Source organism: Nothobranchius furzeri, chromosome 2, assembly GCF_043380555.1.
Source record: "Nothobranchius furzeri strain GRZ-AD chromosome 2, NfurGRZ-RIMD1, whole genome shotgun sequence".
NCBI classification, from domain to species: domain Eukaryota; kingdom Metazoa; phylum Chordata; class Actinopteri; order Cyprinodontiformes; family Nothobranchiidae; genus Nothobranchius; species Nothobranchius furzeri.
This window is the reverse complement of record NC_091742.1, coordinates 46,175,983-46,190,827: the sequence shown is the minus strand read 5'-3', so window position 1 is coordinate 46,190,827 and position 14,845 is coordinate 46,175,983. Positions and strand designations below refer to the sequence as shown.

At 40.2% G+C, this 14,845-nt stretch overlaps 1 protein-coding gene across 1 annotated transcript; it reads left to right on the top strand.

Annotated features, from left to right (window-relative positions):
- Nucleotides 1–309: 309 nt before the first annotated feature.
- rpl26 (ribosomal protein L26) lies at nucleotides 310–12,555 on the top strand. The gene is made up of 4 exons (XM_015953697.3): nucleotides 310–389; nucleotides 1,021–1,192; nucleotides 1,271–1,411; nucleotides 12,390–12,555. Exons 2-4 carry the CDS (start codon nucleotides 1,025–1,027, stop codon nucleotides 12,516–12,518), a joined length of 438 nt encoding a protein of 145 aa, XP_015809183.1. The 5' UTR covers nucleotides 310–389; nucleotides 1,021–1,024; the 3' UTR covers nucleotides 12,519–12,555.
- Nucleotides 12,556–14,845: the final 2,290 nt, after the last annotated feature.

Genomic DNA, 14,845 nt, shown 5'->3' with positions numbered 1-14,845 from the left:
TCTATTTTTATTGGACTCAAGGTTGTAATGTGGCATCAATAAAGAGTTATAAATTAAACTACTCTAATATTTGAAATATTCAAATAGCTTAATTTAACTGGACTAGCTATACAAAGTGTTGGACAAATTATTATTAAATGTTCAATAATGACACAAAACCAGAAATATTAAATTAAAATCAAGATAAAGGCGTCTGTTTCATTAAGATTGTACCTCTTCATTATCGCTAAAATAGTAAACACGCCCCTCGATGGGACGTTTTGGGCTTTGTTTACGTGTTTATGATTTTAAACTGACCTTTATGGTCTCGCGAGATTTTCGTGTGACTAATGCAACCGGAAGAACACAGTAGGTCTCTTTTCCGCCGGCCATAGAGGAGCAAAGGCAGGGTAAGAATTCCTGAAAGATAATTCTACCACAGTAATCACCATCCATCCTCTCTATATAGTCATCACATCCCTGTATAAAAGCATCAGCTCAACGCAAACATCAGTACAGTTAAACCACTGACAATATTGATCACATCTTGGCGATAGATTATTAAATATCAACATTTGGTCCGTATCTATCCGCATGTCTTGCTAGCGTTCCTGAAACCACTTGGTTTCTGGTTAAAGCGACTCAGACCGTATGCATTTTGTCTTTCTTCTGACATTTATTGTCTCTAGCCGTTCATTGTTGTCGTTGAGTTACCCTTCGGTCAAAATAAACAATTTTAGTCAGCTACATTATGCAAATTTAGCGCTGTTGCTAACGTGTTAGCGTGTTAGCCTTGTCCGTTAAACTTTAGCGTAACTTATAATTACGTTAACCACTTTCTTTCTGGAAATTGTGCTTACACGGAGCTTAAGTTTAAGCATTCTATCTATGCTGCTACGTTGTGTGCACTAGATGGTAATCATGAGATGGTCATTCTCAAGTCTAGGAGTCGGGAGTGATATAACTCAAGGAAGAACGTGTAAGCTTGACATAAAATGATGCAATTTCGAGTGATAGTACAACCTGTGTTTGCTCTAACAGCATCATGAAGCTTAATCCATTTGTAACATCCTCCCGTCGCAAGAACCGTAAGAGGCACTTCAATGCCCCCTCACACATCAGGAGGAAGATCATGTCTTCCCCACTGTCTAAGGAGCTCCGCCAGAAGTACAACGTGAGGTCCATGCCCATTCGAAAAGATGACGAAGTCCAGGTACGCCAGTTACTAGTGTTAAGCTGTGAGGTTATGCAGAAGGAAACTTTAGTTGAACTGAGTTTTTGTTTACCTCAGGTTGTCCGTGGACACTACAAAGGCCAGCAGATTGGCAAAGTAGTGCAAGTCTACAGGAAGAAATATGTCATCTACATTGAGCGTGTGCAGCGAGAGAAGGCCAACGGAACCACAGTCCATGTCGGCATCCACCCCAGCAAGGTAAGGATGGTTTGTGGAGCTGCACATGACGTGCTTGTTTAGGGTAAAATGGGAACAGATGGTAGTGATGAGAAATGGAATGTGTTTACTGCCTTTAGTTGTATTTCATTTCAGTTGTAAAGGAGGGAAGATCACTTTAATACTTTGCCCTGATCGGCTTTTGACCAAGACTCTTAAGCCAAACAGAGCAGATGAAATAATCAGTGTAGTTATAAAGTGTCAATGTGTGAGAGCTTCATCTCTGCATTTTGTGTTTTACTAAGTGTTTCTGATGTCTTTGTTTTAAATATTTGCATTTATACATACATTGTTTATTTTTCACCATTCAAAATCATTCTGGTTGCATTTTTACAGTTTTGGCTTGGATGGTATCAAATATAGGGCTGGGGGTAAACGATTATTTTTAAAACGATTATTTTATCGAATAGTCGACTATTCTAATGACTATTTAGAAAATTAATCTAATGATTATTTTTCTATTGCACAATTAACAAAAACCAGAAAATCTCAAATAAATTCCTCAAAAAAATTGATAAATTCTTACTGTAAGAGAATAAACACTACAGGCCTTCCATTTTGTATACCACTGCGTTTATTGTGTTGGTTGGTTATGTTCTGGTGACATGTAGAACTTGGGAGTGCAGGCTGCTGCCTGAGAGGTGGTAGAAGATGGAGTGTCTCCATGCTGCTTTGTTTTGGTCACTTATGTGCGTGAGGCGAGTGGTCTTACGGGTTAAACCAAACTCAGGTGATATTTTACACTAAACCGAAAACCCACAACACTCTAAATGTAATAAAAGGGAGATCTACACCACAAAAAAGATGAACTCTAAACCAAAACGTAACAGCTTATCCCAACACAAGAAGCTGTTAGCGAAGATGCTAACAGTAGCTTTACCAACATTAAGTTCAAGTTACCAAGTTTAAATAAACCAAAAACACCCAGCAGCAAACAGACCAGCACGGAGGAGAGACTGCTACCACCAAAACCGCTCTCCTCATGTCTGAAAGAAGCTCCTTAATGAAGGGAGAAGCGCTCCCGGTGATTTTCTACATCTGCGGTAGAGACGGAGCTTCGCATCTGACCCCGGAAGTTGTTGTCCGTTGCCGGGAGACGAAGGGGCAAAACAGGAAAATAATCTAGTAGTGGACGGACGTTATTCCGGGTCTTCGGTATTTGGCGGAGATGTTAGTGAAGGCGGAGAAGAGGGCGAACTAGAGGAAAAACAGGCAGATTCGTCCTCTATTCACAAACTCCTGGGGATGCAACAAGTGGGCGCGGTGCGTCGACTTCTGGATCTGACGTCAACAAATTTTTAGAATCGAGCCGTCGACGTCGTCGAGGCTTCGCTACAGCTCTGATCAAATACCAAAGAATTTTAGTGATTTTTTTTTTTTAACAAGGTGATTTTGATGCTTGTTTGCAATTCATTTAGGGCTGAAATGAATCATCGAATGGTTCGATTTTTTTAATTCCTCTTAAATTTTTACTCTGTCCGGAGCGCAGGTGGAGTGTTTAGCTAACCTGCAGGAAATGTCGACGACAGTTATCCAGAAAGTAGCTAAGGGTTACCAGAGATGTTTCTGAGGTGTTCGCCAGGTACTTTTAAGTTAAAAAGTCAAGAAGGGGGTCTGAAAAGCTGCTAAAAATAGCCTCAAAGTCGCTAAGTTGGCAACACTGTCAGGGAGGAGCGCATCATTTGCAACTCAGGGCAGCACAAGCGGGAGGAGCAAATAATCAGCTTGTTTTGTTTTTTATAATCGTTCAAAACTCAGATCGTAATCGTGATTAAAATTCGATTAATTGAGCAGCCCTACTGGCGGGTCTGATCTTTGTCGATTGGTCCCTTTATCTGGTAATGACCAACTTCGATTACGAAGCAAAAAATTGATTGATAACAAAATTCACTTATCCAGCTGGACAGACTGAAGCTGCTGCAGCATCAGGCAGCTGTTGCTGCACTTACAAGCTCCTAACGTCGGGTTTGACATTTGTTTCGCTGTCTTTGGGACATGGATGTAGAAATGATGGTAAACACGACACTAATGTGACAGGCGTAGCGCTAATGTAAAAGAAAAAAAAAGCCGTAAAAAGCAGCAGATGTCAATGCGTTGTGTATGGAAGTCAAAGTGTGTCACATAATCGTCAAAATAAAATGTTATGTTGTAATTTTAAAAAAAGTTTTGTATATGTACAATTTGTTAAATATAATGAACATTTCAATATAATATGTAAAAGAGGGAACATCTGTAAAAATGATGTATTCTAATATGGCAGCCTGATGATGTCATAATATGCAAATGTGATGAGTGAATTTGCTCCCAACACAAACGTTGGGTCCTACTGAAAATGTTTCACATTCACAGTTAACCTTTATCTCTAACCACTTCCAAGCTACAACCTTTTGAAATAGTCTTGTCAAAATTTAATAATTTCTTGAAATAACTCTGGCGCCCAAAGGGTTAAGTCCAGGATGACTGAGAACCTACACCTACATGCTGAAGCACAAAGCATCACAATGTAGCTGCTATCAGTAACAATCTTAACAAATTTAAAGCATTTAAAGCTCTAAACACTCTAAATAGTGTAGGAAAGCAAAAACAAATAAACTAACAACTTTTGTGTTTTTGTTTTATTCTGAAGGCCAGTTCAGTGGGTGGAAGGTGTTGTTTGCGGTTCTGGTTAGCGGAAAGCTGCTCTGTTCTGTGTTGTCTGTAAATGGAGAAGTTGCAAGTAGGTCTCTGTGACCTGACGATATAAGATCGTTAAGGATTATAAAGCGATGGCGATCTTCCAAAACTGCCCGTAGTTCTTATATATATATATATACACACACACACACACACCGTAATTTCCGGTAAAATGCAACTGATTTTATCCAGCTTGTTGGTTCTTTGCTTAAAAGGAAGTCCGGGTGGCCGGTCCGATACTTCTCTTAGAATGCGGTGAACTGAACTAAGATGGCGTGGAGACTGGTTTTATTAATCTGGATGTTTTGATTTACGTTTGAATCAAAGTTGGGCAGATTTATAAACACCACAGAGACTATACCACGCTTCAGGAAGGAAGGTTCTGGTTGGATGAGTAAAAGCAATGTGTCATGCGTTTACATTACGTGTATCCGGATGTCTAGTGCAGCTAGGTTAAAGTCATATTACTTATTAAAACTTACTAATCATAACATTATCATTTCACAGATTGGTCCACATTATTATTGACTAACACTTTGTTTGATTAGCTTTATTAAAAATAGAGTTCTTTGATTTATTAAAAAGGAGAGAGTCCTTTGTCTTCATTCTTCTCTTGGGCTGGAAAGGAAAACAGTTTAGAAGCAAATGCATGAGACCTTGAGGCAATATCTCATGCAGATTAGTTCTTGCTGAGGAGGGTGGGGACATGACTTTTAGGTGGAAAACCGTCATTTAATTCCGTTACAGTAGATATGCCACCATTGTTACTAGTAGAAATTAAATGTTTTAACTTCCAGTAGATTACTACTGAACATGTTACTGAAATAATTCAATTCTGCTGATCATATGTGAATCATCGTCGTCGTCTTCCTCTGCTTATCCGGGTCGCGGGGGCAGCATCCCAACTAGGGAGCTCTAGACCGTCCTCTCCCCGGCCACCTCCACCAGCTCTTCCGGCAGGACCCCAAGGCGTTCTGGGACCAGATTGGAGATGTAACCTCTCCAACGTGTCCTGGGTCGACCCGGGGGCCTCCTGCCGGCAGGACATTCCCGAAACACCTCCCCGGGGAGGCATCCAGGAGGCATCCTGACCAGATGCCCAAACCAGCTCAACTGACTCCTTTCAATCCGGAGGAGCAGCGGTTCTACTCCGAGTCCCTCCTGAATGTCCGAGCTCCTCATCCTATCTCTAAGGCTGAGCCCGGCCACCCTACGGAGGAAACTCATTTCGGCCGCTTGTATCCGCGATCTCGTTCTTTCGGTCATTACCCAAAGCTCATGACCATAGGTGAGGATTGGTACGTAGATCGACCGGTAAATCAAGAGCCTGGCTTTCTGGCTCAGCTCCCTCTTCACCACGACAGATCGGCTCAGTGTCCGCATCACTGCAGATGCCGAACCAATCCGCCTGTCGATCTGTCATATGTGAATATATTTAAATATGTTTAGACAAGGGTGAGTCATATTAAACCTAAAATTTTATTGAAATATGAGTCAAATTTGTTCCATAAAATATTTGTTAACTATTGACCCTTTGCATGTGACGTCACGCCACTCATGTGACCGCCCCGTTTGCTGTCATGGATGGCAAAAAGACCGTTTACACCCGTTAAAACTCCAGCAAAGCTAGTCTAAACAAGCCCGTTTGTAGCCTTTTATCGCTTTTATTTAGTTGGTTTCACAGTAAGATGGTTTTATCTTGCTGCACTAACAGACAAGGATGTAAAGTCAACTCGTTTTTTTTCCCCCCAAATAACGTTGATGGAGACTGAGAACGGAGACAAACTGCAGTGATCAATCAAACGGACTAGCAGCCCTCAGGTTTACAGCGAATGTGATTTTACTGGGTAAGATTAACATTTACCATATTTTCTGGACTATTAAGTCGCACTTTTTTTCATAGTCTTGCTGGTCCTGCGACTCATATACCAAAGTGACTTGTATACCAAATTATCCATACCGCGCTGCTGCGAGCCGGCTCCGGTCCAGGTTTCAGCTCCTCTGCCACGCTGGAAGGGTTTAAAACACCGCCATCCTTTACTAGAGACCGTGGCACGCTACTGCGCCCTGGTTATTTATTCTGTTGTTGTTACCGGTACTTGTCTTGCAATGTGAAATGCTTGGTCTCAGATTTTGAAAGAAAAATAATAAAATTTCCCCCCAAAATGCGACTTATAGTCCAGTGTGATTTATATATGTTTTTTTCTTCATTGTATTTTATGGCTGGTGCGACTTATACGCCGGAAAATACAGTATTTCATGACGAAGACGGGGACGAATGTGATGCGTTCTTCTGATGGATGGATGTTTCACCATGGTGGATGTGCGGTACCGTCCACTGTAGTGTAAAGCGAGATAATTATTAACAATATTAAGGCTCTGATGTACGATTATGTGTGTTAAAATTAGGTTATTTAGTATGCGCGTCGCCGCTAAGAGAGATCCTGTCTCATCCCGGTGTGAGAGCAGCAGCTGAACACGCGGTGACACTACCAGCAACAAAAACTAGTAGGGATCCAGACATGTTTTTTAATCAACTTCGGTGTAAAGGAAATGCTGTTTATAACAATGTTATAAATCCAGTCGGGAGGGCACCTTGTTTACATCGATAAATGGCTGCAGAGAGAACTTAAGCTAACGTCCGTAAGCTACTTAATAACGCGTAACCTTTATAAATACTGCTCTGAGTCCCATTTAGGTGCGCTACTTCTGATAACTGAACATGGGCTTGAACTAGTAGAGGGGGTGCTAAAGATCACAAAAACAATTTCAGGCTCTACTTTTCCCTTTGTTTAGTACTCGTGTTGCTCACTGTTTACAGGCTTTTGCCGTCCAGTATGGCGGACCCACGTGATTGGGTGACGTAGGTGCAAAGGGTCAATAAATATCAGCTGAGAAAGAGAGAACTAGAACATTCAAATTTAAAAGCATGTTGTTTATGATTTTTTTTTTCTTTTCGTAATTTTAGCAGCAGACCAGTCTTGTTTCACTTGAAGCGTCGTTAAATAGAATGCTCGATTAATCGATGGACCATTTGATAGAAAATTCAAGTACTAAAATATTCGATATGCAGCCCTAAATTCATTGGTGTGGCGGGTTACAGCTCCTGGAAATGGTCGGTATTAACAGCTGAGACATTGATATGATGCAAAATATTAAGTGTTGTGGAAAAAAGTTTTTCTCCTTAAATTTCTATTGCTGGCTAAATAGTTTGTTTGCACAACACATCCCATATTAGTCACAGACAAAGCCGAGAGCTGCAGTAAGCCTTAAAAATGTTGTTTTCAAAAGTACTTGAAGTTAAATTGTGACTTTTCTTTTAAAAGAGTAAAACATGCCAGATGTTTTACAAAAAATATTTTATAGGACTACCATGATTTAGTACATTAGCTATATTAAACTTTTTATCTAGACATCAATTTATAATGTAACATTCATTTGTTGTCTTCTAGCTTATTGATAAGCTGGTTAAAACAGGACAAATAATTTTTTATGAACAAAACGTTTTTCACCCATAAGTGGGGCTGGGCGATATGGACCAAAACTTATATCTCGATCTTTTAGCTGAATTCCAATATACGATAAATATCTCGATATTTTTCCTCCTGTAAAATATTTACAAGTTAATTCACTTCAAACTGTCTAGAGAAATTAACATAAATCAGTAGATTAAATGCATGAAAATGTATTGATTCTTGTCAAACTTTAACCTTGGTGCCTATTCTCTACCAGTCTAAGTTTTAGAAACACTGGTACAGCTGTCTGTTAACACACACACACTTGAGAGCTAGAGATGTATCAAATTTCCCAAAAGCACTTTTTAATTACATATTCATAAATAGTGTACAATTATTTTTATTTCATCTAGAGGTGGCCATATCATATATTTCTTGTCCAGAGAAAATAATGGGCCGTTCCCGGGTCGGCACGGGCCGGGTAGCGTAGGTTGTTTACATATCTGGGTAGCCTGGTATTTTTCCGGGCCAACCAAGGCTCATTCTCAGCCCTCTTCTCGAGGGGGTCTGCTTCAGGCCGACCAGGGCCAACACACCCACTGCTGACAGCAAATTCACACCTTCCCTTAGAGCAAGCCTCTGATTGGTGGGTAGAATCAGCCCACATGGGCTTAAGGCAAGGATGTGTGGAATCAACCGGGCCAGGCTGGGGTCGACTGGGGGCTACCCGGCCTGGGCCGACCTGGTACAGATGGGAATGGCCCACAAGTCTATCATGTTAAACTACATTTATGATGATGTAATTGGATGTACTGAAGATCACATGGGTCATGCACCGTGGAGTTATTAGTAATCAGGGCAAACATGGAGTCATATTAGCGATTATACTGTAATGACTCTGAGTCTCTGGTTGCTCTTTTATGAGAATTATTTTCGGGCTACTGTCGCTGTAACCCACGTCTTAAAAACTCTTGACTTTTACAACAGAATCGCTCATAAAGCGGGGGGGGGGGAAGAGAAATTATGACACATCTCTAAATAAAGTAAAAATTTCCAGTGCAGATTGGAGACAACCCATAGAAGCACTGATTTGATCTCATTTCAGAGAAAAATAGCACAGGTCAGATGCACCTAATGAACTCAGGAATCTTTCTTTGCTTCACTGTTCTGGTGCTGAAAATATCACTAATGCGGATCAAAGGAGATACACAGATGAATGCTCCTCTTATTTATTATTTGTAGACTACATTTACTGCACCTGGCAGAGGCAGAGATTTTTTCTATTGATACACGGAATTTACGAATCATTTAAAATTTTAATAGGGGAAGACTGCAGGAGGGAGCGGTAAAATACAGGGGGTCCCCAGCAAAAACAAGAAACTACGAGTCTGATAAAACCCGCTGGTTTTCCATCAGGCAGTCACGGGGCAGCTCCAACGACCCAGTGGCTGTGCTGGGTCAGTTATCGAGCCCAGTCCGGTACCGGCTCGGCCGTGAACGAGCCGAGGCGACGTCGTGCTCTGCTTAAGAAGAAGCGTTATTTTCCCGCTTCAGAAGAAGCATCCAACGTGTTTTTACGCTTTCTCCGAGACATGTCACGTCGCTAAGTTGTTAGCGCCGTGCGCTAACACGTCAATAGTGCAGCGTAGCCTGCTGGAGGTTTTGAGGGTTCAGATGAAACACCCGACCTCTCAGGCTGCTCACGCATCGATCTTAAGTTGTCGCTGTTGCGCTCACGCCGTAATACAGTATTAGATGTGGTTAAAGTCAGACATGAAAAAATAAATAAATTTTACATGAATAAGTGATGATTAGCCTGGCTGGGGGAGGAAAATCTGGCCTAATAAGCACTGGAGGAAACCCTGTCAAGATCGTCAACACTCGTTTATCTTAACGCTACTGAAACATGTAAACCAAAAAGCATCATATCCACTGCTACCTGTCTAATTTTAAACTCAGTAACTTATGCTGTAACTGCACCTTGCTCTGCCTGCTCCTTTCTTCTTGCTGCCCGCTGGCTGTGATCACAAGCGACAACATAGTAGTTCCCGCTGCTTCTTCGGGAAACAGCGCAAAATAAATAAATAAAACTTGGGATCTTGTAGGCATGGCGGTAATATTTCAGCCGTGGCGGGCCGCCACGGCTACGCCTATGTAAGGGAAACCCTGCTTTCTTTTTCTTTCTTTTCACCCTGATTGTGCCCTGAGCAATTTTATGACTGAATAAATACACAAACAAATAAAATCAACATTAATTGAAAAATCGTCTTAAATAATCGATCTCAATTTCAGTCACAATAATCGTGATTATCATTTTTGCCGTAATCGAGCAGCCCTAATCCAAAGCGACTTACAATTTATAACCTATAGGGCATGTTGTGATCTGTGGGGGAAACCGGAGTACCTGGAGGAAACCCACGCATGCATGGGGAGAACACGCAACTCCACACAGAAAGGCCGCAGTCGAGTTTCGAACCTGCAACCTTCGTGCTGCTAGGCAACAGTGCTAACAACTGCGCCACCATGCAGCCCATGCATTTGTTAGTAATTTTATTTATTAGAGGCATCTGACCTGTTCTATTTTTCTCTGAAATGAGATCAAATCAGTGCTTCTATGGGTTGTCTCCTCTCTGCACTAGAAACATGTACTTTATTATAATGTTCACTGTAATGCATCTTGATGTTCTTAACAAATAAATTAAATCAAAGATATTGGTCAATAATGCCAAATATGTAAATTTGTGTTTCAGTCATTTTTATACTGGCTTAAAAATACTTCATCAAGTCTTCTAAGCAGGGGTGAAGAACGTGTTTAACAGGGCCAGCCCAGTAATGATCTTGGACCAAAATAAATCGGCTTACAGAAAGTCAAAATATATAAAGGGGCAAAGGAGATGTTTTTTCAGACGTCAAGAAAAATTAAATGCCAAACTCCCTTGAAAAGTGTGTCACTGAGAGTTTAAAACAAAAATTATTCGTGTGCAAATATTGGTGTATTCACCTTTAATACCAGTTATTAAAATGCAGCAGTTGCTGGATTGGTGCAGTTCAAAGTGGAGTACATCAAATAATATTAACATAAAAGAAGTGTCATAATCCCCACCACCACAGCTGGAAAAATTCCTAAAGGAAACACTGTTTCCCCTGTATCTGTCTACAAGTCATTTTTAAATTTAATCAACAACTCTCTGTAATTCTTGTTCTACACAGCAGTAATACAATTTGGAACTATAAATTTAAAGGAACTATAAATATTTCAGGGATTCAAAACTTTTATAGATTGTAACCATGCCTTTTATCTATAATTTATACAATGTGTGTGTGTGATTTATGTTAATACAGATGTGAAATCAATTGATGTAAAATAATCGTGGTTATCGTGAAACCATGATTATTTCTCAGACTGTAATTGTACCATCAAATGTATAATCGTCGAAACCCTAGTTTCCATTTTTTTATAGCCTGTTATGTAGCTTAATACTACACTCATTACTTACTCCTAACCAATCAACAGCACAGATCCAATCATGCTTCTCCCCCTAAAGTCCTCAGAGAGCAGTGACTTAAACAAGATGTCACAGCAAGGAGAGGTGAACAAATTCTCCCATAAGAATAATAAAATATAGATTCAAGTCTCAAATGTCCCACAGACACTTTCATTTAATTATATATTTAGAATTAATGTAAAATATATCAAAATTCCATTTAGAGGTGGAGCAGCTCATGAAAATAACTCAAGGAGCACGACTTCAACCGTAAATAAATAGCAAGATATGACCACGCTTAACGAATGTCTGTGGCCATGCGGAGACCACCCCCACACATTTATATTTACATTGCATAATCTTTTGTGAAAGGCATGCGATCGTGCCACATTACAGCCACTGTGACCAATTATGAATGAGCAAGGGCTGCCTGGTGCTGCTATGCTTTGTGGCAAATTGGCAGCGTTTTATGAAAAGGGCTAGAGTCTGAGGGCAACAGATATATCGGGCCGATATATAAAAAATGTTCCATATCGGCCAAAATTAGTTTTTAAATCCGATTTAAAAAAACGGGCACCTGTGTGGTCTACTGCCAACACTGCTAGACTGAAGAAAAGACTCGAAGGACCCCAACACACCTTTTTTTCCTTCTTCTTTTTTTTAAGTTCAATAAATATTAGGAGATGTATAGGCTTATTAATTTATATTGCACACAGTGAGTGTTCACTTGTCTTTCACAATCAATGTGCTTCTAAAATGTATTATATCGGCCTAATCGGCTTTAGATATCGGCCATCTGCAGCAAAATTCTTTCAAAACCAGTATCGGCTTCGACCTTGGTTTAAAAATCGGCTCGGTTCGGCCTCTGCTACAGACAGGATTAGGTCTATATTGTGGGTTTTTTTATTTTATTTTTTTGTATTTCAGAGACTTTTTAACACAGACAAATTTGTCCCTTTTTCTCCACCTCTTCATGCACTCACCACCTCTAATCCCAAGTTTACCGTCATTTCCATCCATGAATCAAACGCTTGCTGCATAAGAAATGATTAAATGGCAAATCTCACTTTATGCCTGTTTTTTGCTTCCTGGCTTATTTATCGAACCGTCCATCTGTAAGGCTGTGGGATTGAGTTGATCCTCAGCAGTTAGAAATGTAGTTGAAATGACTATTTTGATCTTTAGTCCTTTTTGTTTTTTTGGCCTCACCTATAAATATAAATGTAAGAACACACATCGAACCAGCCTTCTGAGTCATTTCTATCTATATAGTGGCAAAGCATTAATTGGTAATGTTATTAATTAAACATTTGTTTACCAACTCCTCTTTTTTCTCCATGTCTGCAGGTGGTCATCACCAGGCTAAAGCTCGACAAGGACCGCAAGAAGATCCTTGAGCGCAAGGCCAAGTCTCGCGCTGTTGGAAAGGAGAAGGGCAAATACAAGGAGGAGACCATTGAGAAGATGCAGGAGTGAAATTAATCTTTTGCTATCAATAAACTCTGTAAATGGATCTAATTTTGTCTGCAGTTTTTAAAAGGGTACATTTGTTGATGGAAAATCAATTTAAGACTTGGTTCTGATTTTAAGGCAGATGACTAGTTTCAAAATCCAGAAAGTTAAAAGAAAAATTTAATATGCTGCTTATTAGGTAACAAGTTTTAAAACATGCTTAAGGCACAAAAGGTAGAAGTTGTCAAAAAATCAAGACTTGGTCTCTAAAAATTATATTTAATTTTTAGGTATATTTTCATATCTTAAGCAGGAAATCTGATTCTAAGGTGTTGAATATATGCATTTTACTAAACTAATCCTTTACTAACAGAGCAAGTTAAAGAACTCCCCAGTGGTCACGGATCTCCACTCTGATTTTCAGTGATGAGCTTTTTGAGCCATAAATCTAAATGGCCCTACTAGCAAAAACAAATCAATAAGCTGGTTTTCTAAAGGGAATAGAAATTTGTAATTATTACATTGAGTAGTAAATTATTTTAAACAAAATCAAATGCCAAAGAAAACCTGTCTTGATGCTTAGAACCTTGTATTTTTCTGTGGTTTTAAAAGTGCTTGAAACTGTTACGCTTCTAGATCAATAAAAGCTACTCTCGAGCATCAACGTACAGGGAGTGCAGAATTATTAAGCAAATGAGTATTTTGTCCACATCATCCTCTTCATGCATGTTGTCTTACTCCAAGCTGTATAGGCTCGAAAGCTTACCACCAATTAAGCATATTAGGTGATGTGCATCTCTGTAATGAGAAGGGGTGTGGTCTAATGACATCAACACCCTATATCAGGTGTACATAATTATTAGGCAACTTCCTGTCCTTTGGCAAAATGGGTCAAAAGGAGGACTTGACAGGCTCAGAAAAGTCAAAAATAGTGAGATATCTTGCAGAGGGATGCAGCAGTCTTAAAACTGCAAAGCTTCTGAAGCGTGATCATCGAACAATTAAGCGTTTCATTTAAAATAGTCAACTGGGTCGCAAGAAGCGTGTGGACAAACCAAGGCGCAAAATAACTGCCCATGAACTGAGAAAAGTCAAGCGTGCAGCTGCCAAGATGCCACTTGCCACCAGTTTGGCCATATTTCAGAGCTGCAACATCACTGGAGTGTCCAAAAGCACAAGGTGTGCAATACTCAGAGACATGGCCAAGGTAAGAAAGGCTGAAAGACGACCACCACTGAACAAGACACACAAGCTGAAACGTCAAGACTGGGCCAAGAAATGTCTCCAGAATGATTTTTCTAAGGTTTTATGGACTGATGAAATAAAGAGTGAGTCTTGATGGGCCAGATGGAAGGGCCCGTGGCTGGATTGGTAAAGGGCAGAGAGCTCCAGTCCGACTCAGACGCCAGCAAGGTGGAGGTGGAGTACTGGTTTGGGCTGGTACCATCAAAGATGAGCTTGTGGGGCCTTTTCGGGTTGAGGATGGAGTCAAGCTCAACTCCCAGTCCTACTGCCAGTTTCTGGAAGACACCTTCAAGCAGTGGTACAGGAAGCAGTCTGCATCCTTCAAGAAAAACATGGTTTTCATGCAGGACAATGCTCCATCACATGCGTCCAAGTACTCCACAGTGTGGCTGGCAGGAAAGGGTATAAAAGAAGAAAATCTAATGACATGACCTCCTTGTTCACCTGATCTGAACCCCATTGAGAACCTGTGGTCCATCATCAAATGTGAGATTTACAAGGAGGGAAAACGGTACACCTCTCTGAACAGTGTCTGGGAGGCTGTGGTTGCTGCTGCACGCAATGTTGATGGTGAACAGATCAAAACACTGACAGAATCCATGGATGGCAGGCTTTTGAGTGTCCTTGCAAAGAAAGGTGGCTATATTGGTCGCTGATTTGTTTTTGTATTGTTTTTGAATGTCAGAAATGTATATTTGGGAATGTGGAGATGTTATATTGGTTTCACTGGTAAAAATAAATAAATGAAATGGGTATATATTTGTTTTTTGTTAAGTTGCCTAATAATTATGCACAGTAATAGTCACCTGCACACACACAGATATCCCCCTAAAATAGCTAAAACTAAAAACTACTTCCAAAAACATTCAGCTTTGATATTAATGAGTTTTTTGGGTTCATTGGGAACGTGTATGTTGTTCAATAATAAAATGATTCCTCAAAAATACAACTTGCCTAATAATTCTGCACTCCCTGTACTGTTCATGTAAAGGTACAAGACAACCCGAATATTTTATCACTCATTTCAGAGTGAACAGTGAAACGGTTCAGACCTGTTTCTTTGATTTCTGATGATTACAGATTAGAAAATCCAAACTTCAGTGTAA